At 38.1% G+C, this 20,273-nt stretch overlaps 3 protein-coding genes, 1 long non-coding RNA gene and 1 pseudogene across 17 annotated transcripts; 4 read left to right on the top strand and 1 right to left on the bottom strand.

Annotated features, from left to right (window-relative positions):
• The first annotated feature begins 708 nt into the window (after nucleotides 1–708).
• On the top strand, nucleotides 709–7,434 carry LOC103830897 (paired amphipathic helix protein Sin3-like 4). Of its 7 annotated transcripts, none has more exons than XM_033274604.1 (21): nucleotides 775–1,288; nucleotides 1,638–1,819; nucleotides 1,897–2,086; nucleotides 2,153–2,251; nucleotides 2,322–2,480; nucleotides 2,574–2,832; nucleotides 2,913–3,043; nucleotides 3,119–3,194; nucleotides 3,281–3,310; nucleotides 3,391–3,611; nucleotides 3,687–3,841; nucleotides 3,919–4,046; nucleotides 4,165–4,419; nucleotides 4,494–5,087; nucleotides 5,176–5,804; nucleotides 5,877–5,977; nucleotides 6,056–6,194; nucleotides 6,260–6,412; nucleotides 6,493–6,662; nucleotides 6,752–6,851; nucleotides 6,927–7,434. In XM_033274604.1, exons 2-21 carry the CDS (start codon nucleotides 1,677–1,679, stop codon nucleotides 7,047–7,049), a joined length of 3,855 nt encoding a protein of 1,284 aa, XP_033130495.1. In that variant the 5' UTR covers nucleotides 775–1,288; nucleotides 1,638–1,676; the 3' UTR covers nucleotides 7,050–7,434. The 7 variants fall into 7 exon arrangements, with proteins under 7 accessions (XP_033130498.1, XP_033130495.1, XP_009104970.1 ...); XM_009106722.3 differs by having other exon boundaries at nucleotides 775–1,292; nucleotides 1,663–1,819; XM_033274603.1 differs by having other exon boundaries at nucleotides 776–1,292; nucleotides 1,642–1,819.
• Nucleotides 7,435–8,732: 1,298 nt separating this feature from the next.
• Nucleotides 8,733–10,719, top strand: LOC103830896. Of its 2 annotated transcripts, none has more exons than XR_004449102.1 (3): nucleotides 8,733–9,818; nucleotides 9,900–9,994; nucleotides 10,093–10,719. It is a non-coding gene; the product is annotated as an uncharacterized LOC103830896 (long non-coding RNA). The 2 variants fall into 2 exon arrangements; XR_625811.3 differs by having other exon boundaries at nucleotides 9,471–9,818; nucleotides 10,146–10,719.
• A 246-nt stretch (nucleotides 10,720–10,965) lies between these two features.
• Nucleotides 10,966–12,528, bottom strand: LOC103831461 (annotated as a pseudogene).
• Nucleotides 12,529–13,779: 1,251 nt separating this feature from the next.
• Nucleotides 13,780–15,192, top strand: LOC103830895 (metalloendoproteinase 2-MMP). The gene has a single exon (XM_009106719.3). It carries the CDS (start codon nucleotides 13,876–13,878, stop codon nucleotides 15,019–15,021), a length of 1,146 nt encoding a protein of 381 aa, XP_009104967.1. The 5' UTR covers nucleotides 13,780–13,875; the 3' UTR covers nucleotides 15,022–15,192.
• Nucleotides 15,193–16,558: 1,366 nt separating this feature from the next.
• Nucleotides 16,559–19,636, top strand: LOC103830894 (serine/arginine repetitive matrix protein 1). Of its 7 annotated transcripts, none has more exons than XM_033274628.1 (9): nucleotides 16,559–16,738; nucleotides 16,778–16,809; nucleotides 16,946–17,014; nucleotides 17,239–17,363; nucleotides 17,551–17,582; nucleotides 17,660–18,789; nucleotides 18,909–18,989; nucleotides 19,123–19,185; nucleotides 19,283–19,636. In XM_033274628.1, the coding sequence occupies exons 3-9, from the start codon at nucleotides 16,958–16,960 to the stop codon at nucleotides 19,331–19,333; spliced, it is 1,539 nt and encodes a 512-aa protein (XP_033130519.1). In that variant the 5' UTR covers nucleotides 16,559–16,738; nucleotides 16,778–16,809; nucleotides 16,946–16,957; the 3' UTR covers nucleotides 19,334–19,636. The 7 variants fall into 7 exon arrangements, with proteins under 7 accessions (XP_033130519.1, XP_033130518.1, XP_009104966.1 ...); XM_033274629.1 differs by having other exon boundaries at nucleotides 16,608–16,738; nucleotides 16,778–16,808; nucleotides 16,931–17,014; XM_033274627.1 differs by having other exon boundaries at nucleotides 16,568–16,779; nucleotides 16,863–17,014.
• Nucleotides 19,637–20,273: the final 637 nt, after the last annotated feature.

The following is a 20,273-nucleotide window of genomic DNA, read 5'->3' as shown; positions in this document are numbered from 1 at the left end:
AGCCTCGAATTTACTACCTCTAGCACATGACGTTGATAGTTTAACTTTACATGATCTTCCTTATTTATCCTCATCAATCACAAAATTAACAATAACATAACCTCAATTGCGAGTAGGGTCTCACCGGCTATAACCGGTAACCTAACCTATAAGCAACCTAGCAACGGCTGTCTTCAACTTATTTTTTTTCCATTATTATTCAATTTTCTCATTTCATTTATATATTTAATTATAACGTCCCAAATAAAATAAAAGATAGTGAAGAACAAAAGATATAATAAGCGACTTGTGTTTTGAGAAAAAGACTAAGATAGCACCAAACCAAGTTTATGTTTCCAAAGTAGCACTCAAGGTTCAAAGTCACAAAAATAGGTTTCATTAAAGAGGTAAATATACACTTATACCCCTTGCGTTAATTAATCCAAACCTTAAGGTTTAGAGTTAAGGGGTGGGGTTTTGGAATTAGGGTTTAAAATTTTATAAAAAAAAAATATTAAAATAAAAAATAAAAATTTTAAAAACAGTTTTAAAAAGTATTTTTAAATTATAAAAAGAAAATTTGAAAAAAAAAAAAAAAATTTCGAAAAAAAAAATTGTAAAAATTTCGAATCTAGAAAACATATAATCTGAAACTATATGAAAAAAAAATCTTTTTTTCATTTTTTTAATTTTTATTTTCTCATTTCATTTATATATTTAATTATAACGTCCCAAATAAAATAAAAGATAGTGAAGAACAAAAGATATAATAAGCGACTTGTGTTTTTGTCTTATTTAATACTTTGTTCTATTTTTTGAAAGATATATGCTTTGCGCTTAACACATAATAATTTTTTTATTTTGATGATTAATTTTTTTTAAAAGTTGTTAGGTAAAATATATAACACAGATTATGCGGTAATCATACATTGATTATCTAATAAATATAACTGGATTTTTCAAATTTTTATAATTTACTATTATTAATTTATGAAAAATGTAATAATATGAAAAAAAATTTGTCAACAAAAAATATGAAAATTTATCTTTAAGAAGGAAAGTGTTTTTTTTTTTCAAAACATCCAAAAAGTATAAATAATATTACACCATATAAATAAAAAAATTACGTAAAAAATATCATTAGAGAAGTCTCTTCTCTCATCTTCATCATAAAAAGAGTTAAACTCTGTCTTATTAGTTTGGTCTGCAAATTTTCTGTTTTAAAGTCTCTGGTTGTCTCCCTGCTATGTGGTTTCCGTGTGCGTTAAGGAGGAAAGCCTTGTGCTTGTAAACTTCTGTCTCCACGAAATTCAGTAACTCTCCCGATGATGATCTTTCTCTTTTCTTATATGTCTAATTCCTTATCTCAAAGCGCCGTAATGTCAAAAAAAAAAAAAGAATCAATCCAAAGATTTTAAGTTAAAAGATCGAATTTTGCAGCTTCATTTGTTTCTAACTCCTTATCGATTCAGCTTTGATTGCTCGCTACTTGCCTAGATCTATTGCTTGCTTTGTGTTCTTATTTGCTCTAAGTTGAGATTGCCTCCGAGTTCTTGATTGGTTTTCAATGTTCTAAAGATTTGATTTGCGGTTCCAAAAAAAGATCAAAGTCTTCGACTTTACATGAACCCTTTAAGACTTTGGATGCGCTAATGTGTTTCTCTCTGTGTGTGTTAAATGAAGCTAAATTTTAAATCATGGTTGGAGGAGGAGGAAGTGCGCAGAAGCTGACTACAAATGATGCACTTGCGTATCTCAAAGCTGTCAAGGATAAGTTTGCAGATAAACGCGAAAAGTATGATGAGTTTCTTGAGGTCATGAAAGATTTTAAAGCTCAGAGGTAATCTAGTTTTGTTTTTTTAGCTCTTTAGTTCATTTCTAGGGGATTAAGTTTGATTTTGTTTTTGAAAATTGTAGAGTTGATACTAGTGGTGTCATCTTGAGGGTGAAAGAGCTATTCAAAGGGAACAGAGAGCTAATCTTGGGTTTCAATACTTTCTTACCAAAGGGGTTTGAGATAACACTCTTACCTGAAGAAGATGACCAACCTCCACCAAAGAAACCTGTTGAGTTTGAGGAAGCTATTAGTTTTGTCAACAAGATTAAGGTAAGAGTTAATATTAATCGTTGCTACTTTGTGCTTCTAAAGTTAATATTAATCTGTCTTGTGCAGACAAGGTTTCAAGGTGATGACCGAGTATACAAATCGTTTTTAGACATTCTGAACATGTATAGAAAGGAGAACAAGTCCATTACTGAGGTCTACCAGGAGGTATGTTTTGTAGCTTTTTCCACTTTGTATTGTTTTTGGTTGTCTTAGTTTGATATGCTTTATATTGCAGGTGGCTATTCTTTTCCGGGACCATCATGATTTACTTGTGGAGTTCACTCACTTTCTCCCTGACACTTCAGGGACTACCTCTACTAATGATCTTGTGAAAATGTCTGTACGTGACCGAGGAGGCTTTAAATCTCTTCCCACCATTCGTGACTCTGATAAGGTTCCTCCCTCTCTTGAAGTAATTTGTGAGCTAATGCTTGATATGCTACTGGATATCCTATACTCAGAGCTATCACTTGTTTGCGCATTGTTGCAGAAGGACCGGATCAATGACCTCAAAACTGAACATATGGAGCTAGACCAGGAGAGATCTTTGTTGAAAGAAAGTAAAGAAGACGTTAGACGCATTGACAAAAAAAATGATTACACGGATGATCAGAAAGGGCAGTTCCTCCACAGTAAGAAGAAGCTGACACTAAGGGATGAAGATTCTACTGAAACCTCGAATCAGGGTAGAGAAGGAGACAAGTTTTGTGGAGCCATTGCCACTTCATCTACTAAAGATGATAAAGGTAGCTAGATGTGATTGATTTCATGCAGCCTTGTCTGCTAATTCGTTGTGTGCCTGAAATTGACTTTTTTGTGATGACAGGCCATGTCCAAGAGCTTGCTTTTGTTGATCGAGTGAAGGCAAAGCTTAGTAGCTCTGGGTACCAAGAGTTCTTACGATGTCTTAATCTCTTTTCAAAGGAAATAATCAGCCAACCAGAGCTGCAGTCTTTGGTATGTTTATAGGCCTGACCTTTGAAGTTGTGGAATGTTCCTGTCAATGACTTGTGGACAATATTATTGTATCAGGTGGGCAATCTAATTGGAGGATATCCAGATCTCATGGAAGCCTTCAGAGTCTTTTTGGTTCAGTGTGAAAAGAATGGTAACTAGGCAAACTCGTGCTTTCTCTTCTTACATCCCCAAGTTAATGGTTACGGTCTGACTTAACTTTTGTTTTTCTTTCTGCAGATGGATTACTCTCTAGTGTTGTGACTAAGAGTAAGTCTAGTTACTTTAAATGGTCGAGACAGTTGAAATAAATCAAATTAGATCTAACTATTGGATTGTTGTGACTACAGAATCCTTGTGGAGTGATGGCAAATGTCCGCAGCCTACTAAGTCACAGGACAAAGATACAGAACGAGAACGTGAGAAGACTGAAAGGCTTAGAGAAAGAGATCGAGAGAAGGAGAGGCTTGAAAAGGCGGCAGCGAGCCAGAAATGGGCTAAACCTATCAGCGAACTAGATCTCTCCAACTGTGAACAATGCACTCCTAGTTACCGGTTACTTCCAAAGAATGTATGCTTGATACGTTTCATCATGAAAAGAATCTTCTCCTCTTGCTTCATTAGTTAAAGGATTGTATTCTTGCAGTATCCAATTCCTATTGCAAGCCAAAAAATGGAGATTGGCAGCCAGGTGCTTAATGACCATTGGGTCTCTGTCACTTCAGGAAGTGAAGATTATTCATTCAAACACATGCGTAAGAACCAGTACGAAGAGAGCCTCTTCCGTTGTGAAGATGACAGGTTAGTGAGTATAACTTATATCTATTTGGAAAAGGTTTGGATTTGGTGAATAGTTTTGTTTGTTGTTGTGCCTTTAGGTTCGAGCTAGACATGCTATTAGAGTCTGTGAACTCAGCTACGAACCGAGTGGAAGAGTTATTAGCAAAGATTAACAATAATGAATTGAAAACCGATACTCCCATCTGTATAGAGGATCACCTCACAGGTACACCGCCGCACCGCAGTTAAACCAAAATCTCTACATATACATATTTACTATTGAGACCACACTGCATGTTGCCATTTTTGGCTGACATTCATTGTTGTGTTATTGTCTTGTGTAGCTCTAAACATAAGGTGCATAGAACGTTTATACGGTGACCACGGGCTGGATGTGATTGATTTGTTAAAGAAGAATGCATATCTTGCTTTACCTGTAATACTGACACGTTTGAAACAGAAACAAGAAGAATGGGGAAGGTGTCGTTCTGAGTTTAACAAAGTGTGGGCTGATATATACACCAAGAACTACCACAGATCACTTGATCATCGCAGTTTCTATTTCAAACAGCAGGATTCAAAGAATCTGAGCGCAAAAGGTTGTATTTCTATTTCTCGTTACATCTCTACCTACAAAGTGTATTACACTATTCTTATGTATCTTTCACTGCAGCTTTGTTGGCAGAGATAAACGAGATCTCTGAGAAGAAGCGAGGAGAGGATGATGCGCTTCTTGCTCTTGCTGCTGGAAACAGAAGAACTATTTGTTCCAGCATGAGTTTTGATTATCCGGATCCTGATCTTCACGAGGATCTTTATCAGCTGATCAAGTATTCTTGTGGAGAAATGTGTTCAACCGAGCAGCTAGATAAGGTGATGAAGGTATGGACAGAGTTTTTGGAACCGATGTTTGGTGTTCCTTCTCGCCCTCAAGTTGCTGAGGACCAAGAAGATGCTATCAAGACTACTACGAACCAGAATTTAAAAACTGGTGATGCAAGCGAGGATAGTCCTCAAAATGGAGCTACGGTTGCCAGCACTGTGCGGTCAAATGGCCCTCGAAAAGCCGATAGAGATTTCACTGCTAGTAAGTCCTCAGATGACAACATTCAGAATGATAAAATGCGGAAAAATCTAAGCACACCTGAAGAAAGGCCTGAAACCAAAGAAGCTGTTACTATTGAACGTGTGCATAGCTCAAATTCACCACCTGTAGATGGATTGATACCTCAAAGGAATGGGAAAACCAGCGTTTTATCCATTGTTGGTAAGAACTTTTGAACTTTTCTTGATAAGAATACTCTTGTTTGTAGATGATCAATGGTATCTTTCTCTCTTTTTTCTTACTTGAGCAGGGCTTAGCAATAGTACTCCAAAACCTGGTGGTTTAACCAGTGGAACGGAGATGGAGTCGAAGCCAAACCACGTAAATGGTACATTGGCTGAAACATCGAATAATCAAAGATCTAACGAAGTCTCTGCTGGAGAAACCAAAGTTGAAAGAGAGGAAGGTGAGCTTTCTCCAACGGGAGATTTTGAGGAAGATAACTTTGCAGAGAATGACTTGGATGCTCTCAGCAATGGTAAGGATGATGCTGGGAATAACTTAAACCAGAGAAGTAGTGGAGAGAATGATGAAGGTGATGAAAGTGCACCAAGATCATCAGATGGCAGCGGAAACACATCTCATAACGGTGATGTTTCTGGAACTGAGTCTGGTGATGGTGAACAAGATTGTTACCCTGAAGATGATAATAAGGTAGAAAGTGAAGGTGAGGCTGAAGCTGAAGAAGGTATGTCTGATGCTGAAGGAGATAGGCCTGTGTTACCCGTTTATGTGCGAAACTTGCTGCATGCGAAGCCTCTGTCTAAGTATGTCCCTCCAGCTATACTCGATAAGGACAACAAAGATGATTCTCAGAAGAAGAACTCAATAGTCTTTTATGGGAATGACTCTTATTACGTTCTTTTCAGACTTCATCAGGTAAACACATCATTACTCAATCTGCAAATCAATGGGGGCTATAGCTAACCTTTTGTGGTTACTTGTAAATAGATTTTGTATGAGAGAATATTATCAGCAAAGATCAATTCATCGTGTCCTGAAAGAATGTGGAAGACCTCAAATTCAACAAACCCTGCAGATTCCTACGCCAGGTGAGTGTCCCTTGTGATCTTTTATGCAGATGAGAGTCTGTGTTGCTGCTTAACACATCTAAGCTTTGTTTGGAACAGATTCATGAATGCTCTCTACAACTTGCTTGATGGCACGTCTGATAACTCCAAGTTTGAAGATGATTGCCGAGCAATAATTGGGACACAGTCATATGTTCTCTTCACATTAGACAAACTGATCTACAAGCTCATCAAGCATGTATGTTTCTCTTCTCTTCATCTATTCTTCACTTGTGCTTGAACTAACCAATGTGATCCTTTCAGCTCCAAGTAGTAGCAGCTGATGAGATGGACAGCAAACTACAACAGCTATATTCATATGAGAAATCAAGAAAGCCTGAGAAGTACCTCGATGATGTTTATTATGAAAACGCTCGTGTTCTTCTTCCTGATGAAGATGTGTACCGCATTGAATGTGTAAGAGATACTTCCACAGCTTGGACCAATCTTGCTTAGGACCTTGATAGGATTTGCATTTGTTGCTTTTGTTTCTGCAGGAGCTTTCAGCACAAACAACAAAGTTATCTATTCAGCTTCTGGACTATGGACATGATAAGCCTGATGTGACATCCATATCCATGGACCCAACTTTTACAGCTTACCTCCAAAACAAGTTCCTTTCCAGTCAAGCTAAGGTGAAGGAGAATCCTCGAATCTATCTAAACCGGTAAGTAGAGAGCATTAACAAATAATGTTTCCATCTTTCCAAAAGATAATGGGAGAAAGTAATCAGATGCTCTCTTCTTTTCCCCCCAGGAATAAGCGTAAAAATGGTGATGACGATGAACTCTGCACCACGGATGGAGTTAAGATTATAAACGGTTTGGAGTGTAAGATAACATGCAGTTCTTCAAAGGTACATTGTCTTATTTTCAGCTCAACGCTGTGGAGTTACTATGATAACAACTTTAAGCTTGTCTATATTCTGCAGGTCTCATATGTATTTGACACAGAGGATGTATTGCATCGTGTTAAGAAGAGGAAGGTTTTGAGTGGTTCTATAATTAGGGAAAGGAGGATACAAAGATACCAAAAACTTCTCACCAGCCAATGACATTTTCTCACTTACACTCAGGCAAAACAGCTCGTGAGTAGAGCAACTTGGTACGCTTTTAGAGACACAAGATTGCCATTCTTTTTGCTTGTTATACATCAGGATTGAGCTTTTGTCAGCTAGAAGAGAAAATTCAAGATGGCTCTCTCTCTCACTTCTGCTGCTGTTGCCTCTGTGCTCCTTTGTTGAAACCTCACTGAAAATTTAAAAAAAAAAAGGGGGGGAAGGAGGGGAAGATCGAAGGAATACTGAAAAGGATTAAGCTTCCACAATTGGTGTATATATAAAGCTTTTGTATGTTGTAAAATTAACATCAAGTCCCTCTTTTGTTTGATACCGATTCTTTTCGACATTAGTCTCACATGAATGCAAAATTTGTTATGCACCCCATCCTTACATATACAGTTCCCAGGCTTCTTTTCGCCAACAGATCACTAACGACAGAGCTAACGTGAGTGTAGAATTCTGAAGTGTGAGCAAACCACTGAGGTTTTTAACTCTCCATTGTTTTGGTTTGGTCCTTGACACACTGCCTTGTTGGGGAAGAACACGAACATCATAAGTAGCTGAGACATAATTAATTGATTTTCATAAACACAACCAAATGTTCATGCCAAATGCAAAAGATTAAAAAAAAAACTCTAGGGAGAGAACGCAGAGAATAAATCAATAAGAGTTGCTAAAAATGAATGAAATCCTTTTGATCAGTTCTATTTAGTATCACTGTGCAAGCAAATGATAGTGTGATTAGGGAGTGGAAATATATACTTTCTATTCTCTACTCTGCAAGAGTCAAAAATATGCTTTCTGAAATATCAATTTCGATTTGCCGTTGGGACCATTACATCTTATACCCATTATTAGGCCCTATTCCTCTAAAGCACAGCCATTTTCTCATCCAAGTTGAGAAAATTCAGAAACTATACAAAGATGGATAAAAAGAAAGATTTGCTGAGTTCACACTCACATATCAAAGAGCTATCTATGTTTGGTAAAAATGTATATAAAGAAGACATGTTCATAAACATGGAAATGTCACAAACCAAAATTCTCTAATATCAATCTATCAACGATTATATACCTTTTCAGAAAGAAAATAAAATACTCCATGTTTCTGTTATCTACAAAAAAATAAACATAGACTCTCTCACATATCTACCTTAGTTTCAGGTAGTCCCTTCATTTGGCATAACGGAAACTATTTTAATGTGTAAAACTCTGATATATATTTGCTAATGGTTTGAGCTCCTGAAGGGCCTCAGAAAGCGGTTGGTCAACTTGATGTCTTGGTGAGCTGCAAGCGCTCTTCCCTAGTCTGCGCGTGTAGAACTGGTTGGACCTGATGTTCCACAACATGAGTTGTGCATTTTGAAAACTCCTTAATATCTTTGATTTGTATGGTATAGCACTCTCCAGCTATTTCAATTGAAACGTGTAGCTAGTTGTTTTTTTGTATACATTGGCACCAGCCTGATAGATCGTTATATATATGTTATTTTGTTGAATAGGGACGGAGAGATGATCTCCCTTTAATTTGCAGCTATGCACCTTGCATGGAAGAAGACTGTGAATATACATATATTACATAGGGCACCTGATTTTTATTCATTCTAGTCATGTGTGTAAAAAAAACTTCAGGATTTGATAAAAGAGATCAACGTTCCAGCGGTATTCTCTGATTACTGTGGAGAAGCTTGTCATCTTGCGGCTTGTTGCGTTAAGACTACCACAGAAAAACTCTTATCATTACCTGTTCAAATCTATGTTTTTTGTTATGAGGGTTGATGTCAGGTTATTATAAATAAGGATAATGCAATGAAGGGTGGATATGATTCATGCCATATTGTCAGGCTTGTGTCTCATCAAAACTGTATAAAGAGAACAGAGAGTCGACACATGTACCATATAATGAAGTTGCAAGAGGACAAAAGCATCTTTCTTTTCATTTCTTACAAATCAATTTGGAGCCACTATACACATACACTAATCTCCAATTTTCCAATCAACCTTTGTTGGATGCATAGATTATGTGATAATATTTGCTTATATGTTTCTTAAGAATTGATATATCTTCAAAACCAAATGGTTTAGAATGATAATCCCTGAAATGCAGAGTTCGTTAAATCCGTTCAGACAGCCACTGGCTGGTTATCCCTTGCTACCCAAACTGCATCATCTTTGCTAAGTAAACTCACAAACATTGTTGATCTAGATTGGTCCATGGACTAACAATTTAAGCACGAAATGATTGTTATCTATACAATGATGGTATAACATGTCACATCATACGATTTGTTGGTGGTTGTAGTTATTTATGTGGATAAGGACCAGCAGCAACTACATACTATCATCATTGTAGTCATTTATTTCTTAGGTGAACTTTTATCATCCCATCATGTAATAATGTTTCTGGTGAAAATAATTGCCATTATTATGTACGACTAGATATGTCACTATAAATCTCATACACTGGCCAATTAATATTCGTCATACACTGGACAAGAGACGACATACCATTTCTCTGTCCGATATCATGTGCTAAACTTTGATTCATGGGAAGAGACAGCTGAGTTGGAACATGTAAGGTTTTGATTAGTTGTCTCCTTGTAAAGTGATGAGAACGAGAAGGTGCGATATTTGTTAGCATAAGTGGTTTAACATTGAAGGATAGTTCAAATCCACAAGTAGCTTTGCTTCCTTTACATCCTGATATTCAGATGGATCGATACTCTAGTCCGTAACTACCAACCTCCCCTTGATGCTCACTTGGTACTTCTTTATCTCTGATATTCTTAAAGATCCATGATATCATATCATCATGACAATACACAAATGACGTTGTAATTTCAGGTAATTTCTGTCATGTCTATATGTGGACTCGTGTACAACCTGCATATGCTGCAAATATGTGGAACAATGCGCCCAATAAAAATCTCGTTGCTCAGGTATAAACCATTTCTTTTGCTCGTATGAGTAAGATATAGAGAGGGTACATAATAATTTAATGTCTCACAAGAATTGGATTTGTATGGGATTCTTGAAGAAACAATGAGGCGTGAAATGTCATTTGATGAGCTACTTGCCATCCGTGAACAGGACGAGTAACAAAATGTGTTGCTTCCATCCTTGCAATGTACAAAACCACTGGTGCATTCGGCCCTCTCGCTAATCACATTCAAGGCCATCTTAAGTGTTAGGAAAAATTATTCAACCTGTTTGTCTCTGTATCTCTACTTGTGTTTTGTCTACTTTATGTTTATTTATTTATCAAGCTTTACCTTTTTAGTTATAAGGGAAGAAAACCACGTTTGAGAATAATTCTATGTGATTATGTGATGATATTTTATAATATAATGTTGGTTTAAATATAAATACTACCAAGCAACAAAATCTCTAGTGATGATTCTGATTTACAACAGTAAAATACGTAATTACAGTCAGTTTTTCACTCATGCGTTGTACTCTTGTTTTTTTTTTTAATTGGATGTTAAATTCATTCAAAGACAAAAAAAAACTGGTTTACATCAGAGAGTGAATTCTGTTTGATTTGCTTTACAAAAAAGAAATTAAACTAAATCTGTTTCTGTTGTTGTACTCTTGTTTGATGTGCAAAGTTAAGAAATAAATAAAAGAGTGATAGTAAAGGATACTGCATTAATAATTAAAACCTTGAAACGAAATACATAGAAAAAGAAGAGCATCTAATAGGCGAACTGAGGAATAGTAAAGTGAAACTAGAAATAATTGTTGCAGAATCTGAAAACCATAAGAGATAATCCTCAAAAACAGAAGCAAATTCACTAGGTTTGTATAAGGAAATTTTCTTGGAGAGTGTTTAAGCTTCTTCCTTTGGTTTCTTGACGAGCAAGTTTGAGAGGCCTTTGGTCAATGCAGATGAGGAGATCAAGGAAGCTCTAAGAATGCTAATGAGCTGCAAGACAAGCAAGTTGAAGAATAAACACTTATAGCTGAGGCAAGATAGATGGCCCAAAGAACAAAAAGTAACAGAAAGTTACCTCAACTTTGGAAATGTTAATCTGGTACTTCTCAAGATCACTGATGTCTACCTGCAACTTCTTTAACAAGCCAATGGTTGAAGATGTATTCATTGGTGTTATAGTAAGATCATTAGACACGATGAACTTTGTATTTTTCTTCATAAATCCAGTCCCATATCCTGATGAAGTTCCAGACTTGATTTTTGGATTACTTGGATACAGACTCACAGCTTTTTCACCTGCGATCGGCAACCTAGAAATTGACCTGGCCACTTCGCAACTCGAATAAGATTTACCGATCAAACATTCATACGTTGTTGATTGGTAATCATAATCGAGCAGATTATTGTTAGAGCAACTGTAAATTCTAGGAAGAAGTAAGCTTTTGGAAGCTTCTCCTCTACAGGGACTTGTACACAAATTCCCAACACATCCCAAAATGGTATTGTCGTTAGACAATGAGCAAGCCAACTCAAGAGGGTGAACCAGAAAGCTGAGAAGATAATCAACAAAGTCTCCATTGCACTCAGCATAAAGAATCTCCCTATCAATCTTTCTAACATAAACTTCCACGGAACATACTTTAACATTTTTCGGCGCAGGTGGAGACAACATTCTGAGATTCCTCATCATGCGAGTTTTTTTAAGGAACGTGCATGTCAAGGCAGCTTCCGAGGATAATAAACATCCTAGTAGAGACCGCACCTGTGTATCCATAGAAGATTACTAAAAGCTATAAACATGCGTGAGACAATGAGAAAGGAAAAAAAACAAAGAGCTATAACATGAGGGAACATTGAACCAAATAAATAAATAAATAAAGCTAATAAAGTACCTCTTCGAACCCTACATCAATTAGGGTTTCCTGAAGATCACTAAAGCCAGCATACCCTCGATCATTAAGAACTTTCATGAGAACACCAATAGAGTTTGATGTCACTTTCAAATCATCAGTGACAATGAATGAAGATCGGCAATTGACAAACACTCCATCTTCTTTATTTCCTATCAGTTTTTCAACTTGCTCTTCTTCAGGGACCTGAATTTGAGAGGTCATCAAAGCTCCACAGCTACATCTTGTGTTCTTAAAGTTGCTGTATGCACTGTGTCCATATGAATCACTCTTGAAAAAACTTGGGCACACGAAGAACTTGGAGGGATTAGTAGAACTCATGTTCATCTTGAGCCTTTTGCGATGGATATCCTTAGTACTCCTCAGGTCCGTCAACATAGTCTTGCATGCTTCGGTCTCAAAATGACCGATGCCCATATCTTCAACACTTTAGTTAAGATTTTTATAACAGTCTAGTACTGTCTTATCATTCTTCAGCAATCTAGCAATGTTACCCATCGGGATAGTCAAAAGACTGATGAGCACATCAACAAAATCCTGCTTAGCCTCGGCCAAAACAACTTTGTTTCTCTTCTCATCAATGAGAAGTTTCAATCTAAACTTTACACTATTAGCCATTGGAGATCCAAGGAAAACGAATAGAAGCGAAAATGAGGAAGAGAGGTGATTGAGACTTTTAGGTAACACGCTTTGAGTAACTCATGAAGATTAAGCCTCTATATATTGGAGAACCGAGGTTATGAATCTCAAGAGGTTTCTTGTCAAACAGTAAATGAAAATAATGAACCTTGGGAGTTGTTAAGATTTGAATAGGGAATACAAATTCCAAAGAAATTAATGTGATCAGTGAATGCATATTCGCATTTGCATGTTCAATGCATCTCCTTAAGAAAATATAACCCCTTGGATTCCAATTACTAAAATAAGGTCTGATATTTGCCATTACTCGGAGTATGTTACCAAATTATCTATGATCATAATCATACAGTTAAAACGTAAGCTTCGAACTAAGCAATTATTATGTTGGGTAGTATAAATATATTAACCATATGTTTTACAAGCGGTTTGCTGTCTCTTGTCAACTTCTAAGTTCGAACCGCAGGCTTAAACCATCTATTAAAACCGCATGTTAGATTGAATACAAAAAAGGTTAACAACTACCTCAAGCTATAATACCAATTAAACATGTTTATCTTGTACGGCTTCATTGACTTGGTGATTGGATAAAAGACTACCTTTTTTCTTTGACCAAAAAATACTGTAATTATAGTATCTTTTATTCGTTTATGCCTCTGACGACTAATTAACTATTGTATGTGATGTGTGATGTGAAGCCGAGAAATCATATGTTGTTTACAACTTATCGAATGCAAAGCAGACTTAATTAGGTGACGTCGTTAAAACGTGTCAAACAAAGATTCGTTGATGACTTTTCCGACCAAACCAACTCCCACTTGAAACCTCAACCTAAACACAAAAAATAGTTCAACAGCTTTGTTTGACTCCGCCACCTTGACTTTTTCCCTCAAACCGGTTATCTACCAACTGGACCGAAGTCCTTACATATTGTTTACTATAATATGTAACCGGTCAAATTCTACCAACCGGGCCGAAGTCTTTCTGTGGCACAATCTTCCGTCTTGATGACCTACGAACGTGACTAAGACAATAGATGTTTCCATTTGAATCATTCACCATTTCTTAAAAATACAAATATTTAAAAGGAGAAATTTGGTTAACACGCAAATGATTCCCAACGACCCCTCACCCGCCAAAGACAAAACGCAGTAGCTGACCTCAAACTCTCTCAATTTATCTTAATATAAAAACTATCTTCAAACGGCATTACCTGTTTTTAGACGTTACCATCCATCTCTCTCTCTTTCCCAAAATCCTCTCCTAAAATCCTAAATATTACCTCTCCATTTTATTTTTCTTTCTTCGTCTTCGGCTTACCTTTAATCCGAAAACCACCATGAGGTTTTGCGTTCTAGGGTTATTATCATTCATCCTAATCGCTTCTCCCGTCTCCGCCTGGTTCTTCCCCAACTCCACCTCCATCCCTCCGTCTCTACGTAACACCACACGCGTTTTCTGGAACGCTTTCTCCAACTTCACCGGCTGCCACCACGGGCAAAACGTGGACGGTCTCTTCCGCATCAAAAAATACTTCCAACGTTTTGGTTACATCCCCGAAACATACACTGGAAACTTCACCGATGATTTCGACGACATCCTCAAAGCGGCCGTGGAGTTGTACCAAAAGAACTTCCGGCTTGACGTCACCGGAGAGCTCGACGCGCCAACCATCAAACACATCGTGATCCCGCGTTGCGGAAACCCCGACGTGGTCAACGGTACCTCGGTCATGCACAACGGGAGAAGAAAGACCTTCGAGGTCAACTTCTCCCCCGGGGGACGTATACCGCGTTTGCATACGGTCAAACACTATACCCTCTTCCCGGGGGAGCCACGGTGGCCGAAAGACCGCCGTGACTTAACCTACGCGTTCGACCCGCGAAACCCATTAACCGATGAGGTCAAGGGGGTGTTTGCACGCGCGTTCGGACGCTGGGCCGAGGTGACGGAGTTAAACTTCACGAACATCGAGTCTTTCACGACGTCAGACATCACCATAGGGTTTTACACGGGAGATCACGGCGACGGCGAGCCTTTTGACGGCGTGTTGGGCACGTTAGCTCACGCTTTCTCTCCTCCGAGCGGGAAGTTCCACCTCGACGCAGACGAGAACTGGGTTGTCTCCGGGGACCTCGATAGTTTCCTCTCCGTTACGGCGGCGGTTGATCTTGAATCGGTGGCGGTTCACGAGATTGGTCATCTTCTTGGTTTAGGACATTCCTCGGTGGAAGAGTCGATCATGTATCCGACCATCACCACGGGGAAGCGTAAAGTTGACTTGACGAATGATGACGTGGAAGGGATACAGTACTTGTACGGTGCGAACCCTAACTTCAACGGGACATCGCCACCGTCTACCACCACTCGTCAACGAGATACTGGTAGCTTTGGTGCTGCTTGGAGAATCGACGGTTCATCGAGGTTGACGATTTTCAGTCTCTTGTTGTCAACCGTTGGATTGTTCTCGTGGTTGTTACCGTAGATGAATTTTATTTACTCGATTTTATTTAGTTTGAGTTGACATAAAATCTTAATTCTTTGTTTATGATGGGGATATATACACACGTATTCATACATTGGTTTCTTTTTCACATATACTTTCTGTATATACAAATTTATGTCCTACCAATGTTGATTTTATTTTGTGTTATACGTTCTTTGCTATAGACTTTAGTGGTTAGTATTCATTACATACTAAAATCACGTTGAATGCACTAAGACATTGGCCTCTCTCTTTCGTTTTTCTTCAAGTGATTCTTTGAAGCAATTAATATTGTTCATATAAGATTTTCGAAATTAATCATATATATGCACGTAAATGGCAATGTATATGATTCTGGTTTCAAACGAAAGTTTTGAAGCTTTGAACGGTCTATTGTAGTTTTGTATACGTAAATAGCTACATGAACAGTTCTAGTTGCTTTCTATTTGTTAGCCATTATCAATACTAAATTTCATATATCTGCAATATTCGATCCAAACTGATCCCTGATCCAATATCCGTATGCACAGCATAGGCATGGAAGATGCATACACATATTTGGTTTCCGACAACGATTTTTCACATACACATGCATATATAATGCTTCAGATGAAACTACTTCCAAACAACGTTTGATTTTCGTGTTATCCATTCTTTGTCTCCCTTGTTTTATCATATGGCAATTAGTAATTAATTACATATTAGAAGCACGTCGAAATCAGTATGACATCAGGTTTTGATTTTGGCAGCTGACATCGACCATTACTGAAATCCAAACTATCCAATTGTTCTTCTTTATTCCCTCGTTACAACTTACCATGACCAAATAAATAAAATAAATCATACTGAATACCTGTTTTGTTTGTTTGTTCTAATGGTTATATTAATCGATTAGAAGTTCATATAACTGCTTTGACCAAAAAAAAAGAAATTCATAAATTGAGATACATGATTTCTAGTTTTTTTTTTCAAATGTTTATATATAGTAGTTTAAATAGCTAACTGAAAAAAAATTTCTACTAATTTGTATTAGCCATTATTATTCGAGTAAATGATCACATCAATTAGTTCACAATGATTTGTGACTTTTTTCTGAATGAATTTTAAATTATATTCGGATACAAAAAACTGTTTTACAATAAATGTAACATTTTCGTTAAAAATGAAAAAAACACTAAAGATCCTTATTTTGATTCAGACCAAATAGCAAAAGCTTGATTGTATTTCACACGATCAAGATCAACACCTCCTAAGTTGTCAATCCGATTCCAGACAGCTCTGTCAATGAAACTGATGATGGCTGTTAGGTTTTTAGGAGCTTCGCGTGTCTCCTGCCATTTCTTTCTTGCCATGAAGTGTGTATCAGAGACTAAAACAGATAGTGGATCAGATTTGTGTCTTTTCATTAAATGATGAATTATTGGAAGCTCATTTAGTTATGTCCACCTAAAAATTTAGGAATCAAAACCCAAAATTAAAATGTACTATTATCAATTCAAAAGGTGGACATAATAGATCGTAAATAAAACAAGAGTTCAAATGTGAAAATACCGTATAAATCCGAGGGCCATCATGTAAATACAATTGAAGTTGATGTGTGAAGGGGAAGCCACCAAATGAGCCAGGTCTCTCTCTCTCTCTCTCTCTCTCTCTCTCTAGGTTCGCACAGCGCAGCTTCCAAGGCGAGTCTGTCACGAGCGTCTTCGTCTCCGGCGAGCGAATAACTTCCCGATTTTTGTTTTCCGGCAAAATTTATCGGTATCTCATCGTAATCCGGTAATACCCCCTGAGTAATCGTATCTTTCGATTATCACACTCTCTCTATCTCTGATTTTGAGTAGATTCGACTCTATATAGCTTGAAGGAGGTGATTGTTTTCGCTCTTGGTTTTGTTTGGGTTTGGCTGCAGCTGATTTTCTTAGGGATTCGTCCTCAAATGTCAGAAGCTTCTCGGCGGAGTAGGGTCACTATTACTCTAGGCCGTAGTGGCCAGGTACGATTCTTATTCTTCGCATCTCACAGTTGGTATCTAGCTAATTTTATTGGTAGAAGGAAGGAACCTGTTGAAACTCTTGCTCTCGTAATGTGTGAGAGAGAAGTTGATTTGGTGCTTTCGCTAAATGAGCATGTTCCACTCTTTGCATAGATTGTTTAAAGATCTGCTAGTTGTAGAATTTTACGAGCTGAGTGTAGAAAATTGTTTATATCTTTGTGCAGGTGGTGAGTCGAGATGGAACTGATATAGATGAGCTGCCCAGAGTTGGGACCAAGCGCTCTGTCAAAGAAAGACTAGGGAATCAGTTTGATAGTTCTTCTTACGGAAGTGATGCGGTCAGTAAAAGGTATTTCCTTTTTCCTTCTTATGTGTGTATTGAATCTAAGGAGCTTCTTAACTTGTTGTTGATGAAAGTTAGGCCCTTTGTTTGGATTCATGGGGTTGGGAAAGATGGGTTATGCTTTGTGTTTTTTTTGGATTTTATGCAATCACTGAGAATAGATACGGTGTTTTCTCTTCTTTGTTTTGTGTAGGCAAAGAGGGGAAGCAAGTTTCAGTGGAAATGGTATTAATATCTGAATTACTGGATACACCACTTGCATCTTTGCTGATTTTCTGACCCACCACTCTTATGTTACTAAGATTTGCAGATCAGTCAACATGATCTACGTTTCAAACTGTTGCAAAAAAATGCACAGAGGCGAACTCAGAGCGAGGAAGGCAGCACTATCGATCTTCGTGAAATGCTGCTCTCCAAGTCCAAGAGTGAGCAGCTTCCTCGTAGCCTTGATGCTCGACCTCGTATGGCTGACCCGAGGGATGACCCGTTGCCTCAATCAAGAACTGCTCGTGGTCCCTCTCAGATGCTTTCATCAAGCAGTGCGTATTCTCCATGGGCCCGGGATGATATACGACGGAGATCTCCAGAGAGGCTTATGAGTGCTTCCAGGGGCCGATCGCCACCAAGAAATGGTGGAAGTATCAGTGGCACTCGAAGATCTCTTTCACCGCCGAGGAGCACCAGAAGCTTCATTGGTGGTTCTAGGGGTTCATCACCGCCAAGAAGTTCTGGAAGAATGATTAGCCATCCAAGGAATGTATCGCCGCCACCAAGAAGTGGTGGAAGGATGATTGGCCATCATAGGGATCTATCACCGCCGAGAAGTGCTGGAAGAATATTTAGCCATCCAAGGGATATGTCGCCGCCAAGAAACGCTGGAAGTATCAGTGGCACTCCAAGGGCTCTTTCACCATCCAGGAACACCAGAAGCTTCACTGGTGGTTCCAGGGGTCTATCACCGCCGAGAAATGATGGAAGAATGTTTGGCCATCCAAGGGATCTATCACCTCCTCCAAGAACGACTGGAAGGATGATTAGCAGCACTCCAAGGGATATATCACCGCCAAGGAACCCCAGAAGCTTCAGTAGTGGCTCTAGAGCTCTGTCCCCAACTAGAAACATGGGAAGCAGCTACATGGGTTCTTCTCGGGGGTTTTCTCCTTCGAGGAATCCTGGAAGCAGCTACGTGGGTTCTTCCAGGGGTTCTCCTCCACCAAGGAGCATTGATGATTTCCATGGACGAAGCAGGATGGTTGATGATGTTAGACCATCACCGTATGCAGTTAGAGGTGTAGTAAATAATCAAGCACCAGGAAGTGGCATTACTCTTTCTAGGACAATGTTGCCTCCACCGGTTCCAAACCCTCATCCATTACCTCCTTTGAGTCAGCTTCCTCCACTTGAAAGTATGATGCAGAACAGTCCCTTCCCTGTAAGATCTTTTCTTTCTGTACACTGTGCGAGTCTCCTTAACATTTACCCTCTGCATTATGCTCCAAATCCACGTGGTTATAATATGTCATGTATATCTTTGCTTGGTTCTATAAACAGATGGAAGAGCCTCTAACAGTAGAGAGCTTTCTAAATTCACTTGGACTTGGAAAATACTTCCTTGCCTTTAAGAGAGAGGAAGTAAGTGGCTTTTACGCTAGTTTTGTGCTTTTCATGTTGTGGCATTTCAATATGCAGTAGATACAATTACATACAGATGCTATGAAAAATGATGATTAACTTGTTATCTGAGCTTGACTAATATTGACAACAGGTGGACATGACGACGATAAAGCAGATGAAAGAAAGTGATCTAAAAGATCTCATCATACCAATGGTACTTTCCTTTCTATATCGATCTAAAACAATTAATATTGATGACTCTTCTTTTAGCAGATTGTTTTGAACTTTTGGTACCATTGATTCATATGCAGGGTCCAAGGAAGAAGATTCTACAGGCCATAGCGTGTCTTCCAAAACGGTAGCAGCTGTGAGAAACGGGTTTGGTGGTCTCTGCCTGATTCTCACTCTTGTGGTCATAATTGGCCCTATTGCGGATTGAAACTAAGAAACTCTTCTGTCTGGATGATTGTAGTCAGAATGTTATTCTCTGGATCCTCTCTGATGCAATTGTCTCTTTTTATTCTAGACAAAGTTGTCAACCGAACCAGCGTACAGTCGGGTCAGGGTCGTGTCTTATTTTGAAACGTGACTGGCATTTTGGTGAATTGTAAACCTTTCTGGAATAGCGTATTTAAATCCTAGTGTTAACCCGCCCCATTCAGTTCCATACTTTAGATGCACAACCTTCATTTTATTACAATAGCATGATTGGATGAATTCACTACCACTCTTCCATTCTCAGATCTCAATACTGATCCTGTGCTTTGCCATAACTGGGTCACTAACACTACAATGCAGGCTCAAGCTTAAGCTCAGGTTGTAGAAGCTTTTTTTCAGTGAAGAGGAATCGATGGACTAGATCTCCTACTTGGCGGAGATAATGCTGTCATCTGCTCCAAATTTGTCTTGTAGCTTCATTTCCGTGCAAGTTATCACATGAATTATGGGTCCTAAATTAAGAAACAAGCTTACACTCACTATCATTGTCCAAGTCTGTAACTGGAAAAGGTTAAAATCATTTATCAACTAGACATTATTCACAGCACTAAATCCACCGATATATACAAGATTATGAATGAGATGTGCAAGTAAACGAAGATAATCCACAACAGTATTATCAATATACCTGATAAAACAAAACATTTTGTAATCAAAGGCTTCAATCAAAAAGAGAGGTGTGAGGATGAAGATGAGATTGAACACTGGGATTTAAATGGATATTTTATAATGACCTTCAATAAGAAAAGGGATATGTAATTGGAATTGAAATGGGGTTTTCTTTCCATCGAATAAAATAAAGGG

Source organism: Brassica rapa, chromosome A07, assembly GCF_000309985.2.
Source record: "Brassica rapa cultivar Chiifu-401-42 chromosome A07, CAAS_Brap_v3.01, whole genome shotgun sequence".
NCBI lineage: Eukaryota > Viridiplantae > Streptophyta > Magnoliopsida > Brassicales > Brassicaceae > Brassica > Brassica rapa.
Note: the sequence above shows the minus strand (reverse complement) of the source record. Positions and strands in the feature narration are given on the sequence as shown.

What these genes read in the sequence shown, in the direction of transcription:
- LOC103830894 (XM_033274628.1), top strand. Translation starts at nt 16,958, where the DNA reads ATGTCAGAAGCTTCTCGGCGGAGTAGGGTCACTATTACTCTAGGCCGT. An exon ending in AGCAAGTTTCAGTGGAAATG is followed by an intron (nt 17,583 to 17,659) that starts GTATTAATATCT and finishes TATGTTACTAAG; the next exon opens with ATTTGCAGATCAGTCAACAT. An exon ending in AAGATCTCATCATACCAATG is followed by an intron (nt 19,186 to 19,282) that starts GTACTTTCCTTT and finishes ATTCATATGCAG; the next exon opens with GGTCCAAGGAAGAAGATTCT.
- LOC103830895 (XM_009106719.3), top strand. Translation starts at nt 13,876, where the DNA reads ATGAGGTTTTGCGTTCTAGGGTTATTATCATTCATCCTAATCGCTTCT.
- LOC103830897 (XM_033274604.1), top strand. Translation starts at nt 1,677, where the DNA reads ATGGTTGGAGGAGGAGGAAGTGCGCAGAAGCTGACTACAAATGATGCA. An exon ending in CCATTCGTGACTCTGATAAG is followed by an intron (nt 2,481 to 2,573) that starts GTTCCTCCCTCT and finishes TGCGCATTGTTG; the next exon opens with CAGAAGGACCGGATCAATGA. An exon ending in TTCTTTTCAGACTTCATCAG is followed by an intron (nt 5,805 to 5,876) that starts GTAAACACATCA and finishes ACTTGTAAATAG; the next exon opens with ATTTTGTATGAGAGAATATT.